Source organism: Phytophthora parasitica, assembly GCF_000247585.1.
Source record: "Phytophthora parasitica INRA-310 unplaced genomic scaffold supercont2.30, whole genome shotgun sequence".
NCBI lineage: Eukaryota > Oomycota > Peronosporomycetes > Peronosporales > Peronosporaceae > Phytophthora > Phytophthora nicotianae.
Window position 1 is genome coordinate 717,068 of NW_008649016.1, and position 2,634 is coordinate 719,701.

Below are 2,634 nucleotides of genomic sequence, written 5' to 3' on the forward strand. Positions count from 1 at the left end.
CGCGAGCGACGAAATATAATGAATTATGGCAACAACAAGCGAGCACCAGTATCTCGCTACCGGGATGCTATGCTTGCGACAACCTTTCAATAAAGCCCTATAAAACACAAAATGATGGCCCTCCTGTAGGATACTTACAAAAGTTAAACCGCTTTATCCATCAGCTGCTTGTACTGTAGACTTCTGTCGCTCCTGCGTCTAAATCTTCACTGTGGACGAGATTCTTTATCTGAAAGGATTAGCGATACTGCATCCCAAATATGTCCTCAAACCCAAATGTGTGCTCCCAAATATGTACTATTTATGATTGGTTTGGGAACGTATTTGGGCACTAATAAACTGTATAAAAAACATCGACGATTAAAGTGTCCCAAATTGGGCAACTTCTCAGCAGCTTTACAGCAACATAACTTCTTAAGCGCAACATTTCATCAACTTCTGTTTTGTTTTTAGCAGTAGGCGAGAACCAATCATTTGTAGAGACTCAAAACAACAATTTATATGCTTGTCATTTGGAATTTTCATTTATGGAGCACAAGAACTTCACCTACTCAGTCAAGAGCCGCTACAACGGGACCGTGTACTACATTTGTAGTCACTTCCGATCGGCCAGTAGCCCTGCTCGTCTGATCATCAAGTCTAGCGGAGCTATTGAAGAAGTCGGTGAGCACGCGTGTGTGCGCGAATCTGAGACGGTGATAGAAGCTACGGAGGAGATGAGAGAGGTTCTTGAGGCCCTCGCGACTACCGACATGTCGGTTGTGCCGTCTGCAGTGTGGAAGGCTGCGATCCGACACCTCCATCGCAAGCACGGCGAGAATACCAGCCTCCGCTACCTGCCCCGACACAGGGCTCGGTGGACGCACTGCAGGACTGGTTAGTCGAAGAGCAAGTAGGATCTAAGGAGGGAAGCGCACAGACAAGTGGAGCGACGTACGGTGAGAACAGACAGGGGAAGAAGAGTACCCGAGTTCGCTGTGGTGGCTGTGTACGAGTAGGGTAGGCGCCGTAAGCGTACGCCCAAGTGGCTTTGAGATTGAGCGTGATCTGGACCGTCCCGGGACGTCACGGTGCTTCAACGAGGATGGGTGTGAACCGACTCGAGACTATCTGTTCGCACACGAGAACGAGAGACGAAAGAACGAGAGAGAGAGAGAGAACGAAGAACGAGTATCTATTAGCTGACTTAGATTTGCTAAGGAGAAAGAATACAAAACGTTGGAGCCGTAGGTTCCGGCACAGGGCTCGAGTAAGCATCTGTTGGCCAGTGACGTCTTCTAGTGTTATCAAGTATCAACTGCGGACTAAGGACAAACAGCGCAGCAGGCACAGAACCTATACGATTTGCCCAGCGAATCGGGCAAGAGGAATAGCAAAGCTCGTTACATGGTGGTCATACAGGGGTGGTCTCGAAGAAACGAAGGGTCGGTCCGCAGTGATAACGAAGAGAAGACGAGTTCAGAAGTACCACAAGGAAGTCAGTCGATTGATTACGCTGGTTTACGAAAATACGGGGTACGAAAATGGTTACCGCTACAACGGTCGCCACATTAAGTAAGAAGGCGCAGAAGGTGCGTCGAGTCAGGAATCCCGGTGAGGAGGGTTCACCCAGCAGCACGGATTCCAAGTCGAGGCGTCCGGTGACGAGAAGCCAAGGCACGAAGAAAGGATTGACTTCGACAACCAAGCGTACGAGGGTGGAACGGCGTCAAGTAGCGGAGCCAGCCACAGATTAGGCGGAAGAGAAGCCTGTGGAGGTCAAACGAAGGACGTCAGAGAGGCAATAGCGGTCGACTTCGAAGGGCAAGAATGCTAAGGAAGTCAAGCAGTCCAAGGCCACGACCGGTGATGACATGGACACCACACAAGACCGCGATGTGAAGGAAGGTGCTGAAGAAGCTGCGATGCGAAACTAATACACGAGGTGGATGGAGTCCACAATGAAACAGTTAACGAGGGCGGCGGTTACGTTACAAATGTCTTCTAAGGGTGTGCATGGAGTTGACGGTGAACGACGTCACAAGCGTGTACATGGTGAATCCCAACGACGTGTGCTACGTGTACGTCGAGCATCAAGTGACAACGGTGTTGTTGAGGAGGTTCAGGATGCCGAACACGATGAACACGGCGACGACGAGACACGATGGGGTGATGAATTGGTGACAAGTGCAGCTACAAATGGCTGTGTAGCCCCGGACAATCACGCGGGATTGGAAGCAATGGCGTCAGCCATTTAGAATTTGATGACTGTGGTCGCGAGACTGCACCTAGCCCCTGCAAGAGGCCAAAGGTACAACGTTGGTCGACATGTGATGCGACGGAACGAGTCGCGTGATGATGGTATGCTTTTCTGTGGTGGCGATGATGAGTCTGACGGCGCCAGAGGTGATGGAGACATCGGTTCATCTGACCGGAGCACTAGTGATGACGACGATGGTGACGATGACCGCAGCGGTGAGAATGGCGATCCTGATGATGATGACGGCAGCAGTGGCGAGAGTAGCGAGCCGAGAGGTGGCTCCAGCGCCTCCAGTGATGAGTCAACGGAGTCTGACGAAAGCGAAGAGAACGCTGACGTCGACGCAGACGGCATGAACAACGCGTACGATGTGAGCAACATGAACAACGTGGGCG

The 2,634-nt window shown here is 51.2% G+C and overlaps 3 protein-coding genes across 3 annotated transcripts; all 3 read left to right on the top strand.

The window, feature by feature from the left end:
• Nucleotides 1-527: 527 nt before the first annotated feature.
• On the top strand, nt 528-881 carry PPTG_12568 (hypothetical protein; the record flags this gene model as incomplete). Its single annotated transcript, XM_008908620.1, has 1 exon — nt 528-881. The coding sequence occupies one exon, from the start codon at nt 528-530 to the stop codon at nt 879-881; it is 354 nt and encodes a 117-aa protein (XP_008906868.1).
• Nucleotides 882-1,940: 1,059 nt separating this feature from the next.
• Nucleotides 1,941-2,237, top strand: PPTG_23135 (hypothetical protein; the record flags this gene model as incomplete). The annotated part of the gene is made up of 1 exon (XM_008908621.1): nt 1,941-2,237. The coding sequence occupies one exon, from the start codon at nt 1,941-1,943 to the stop codon at nt 2,235-2,237; it is 297 nt and encodes a 98-aa protein (XP_008906869.1).
• A 124-nt stretch (nt 2,238-2,361) lies between these two features.
• On the top strand, nt 2,362-2,595 carry PPTG_23136 (hypothetical protein; the record flags this gene model as incomplete). The annotated part of the gene is made up of 1 exon (XM_008908622.1): nt 2,362-2,595. One exon carries the CDS (start codon nt 2,362-2,364, stop codon nt 2,593-2,595), a length of 234 nt encoding a protein of 77 aa, XP_008906870.1.
• Nucleotides 2,596-2,634: the final 39 nt, after the last annotated feature.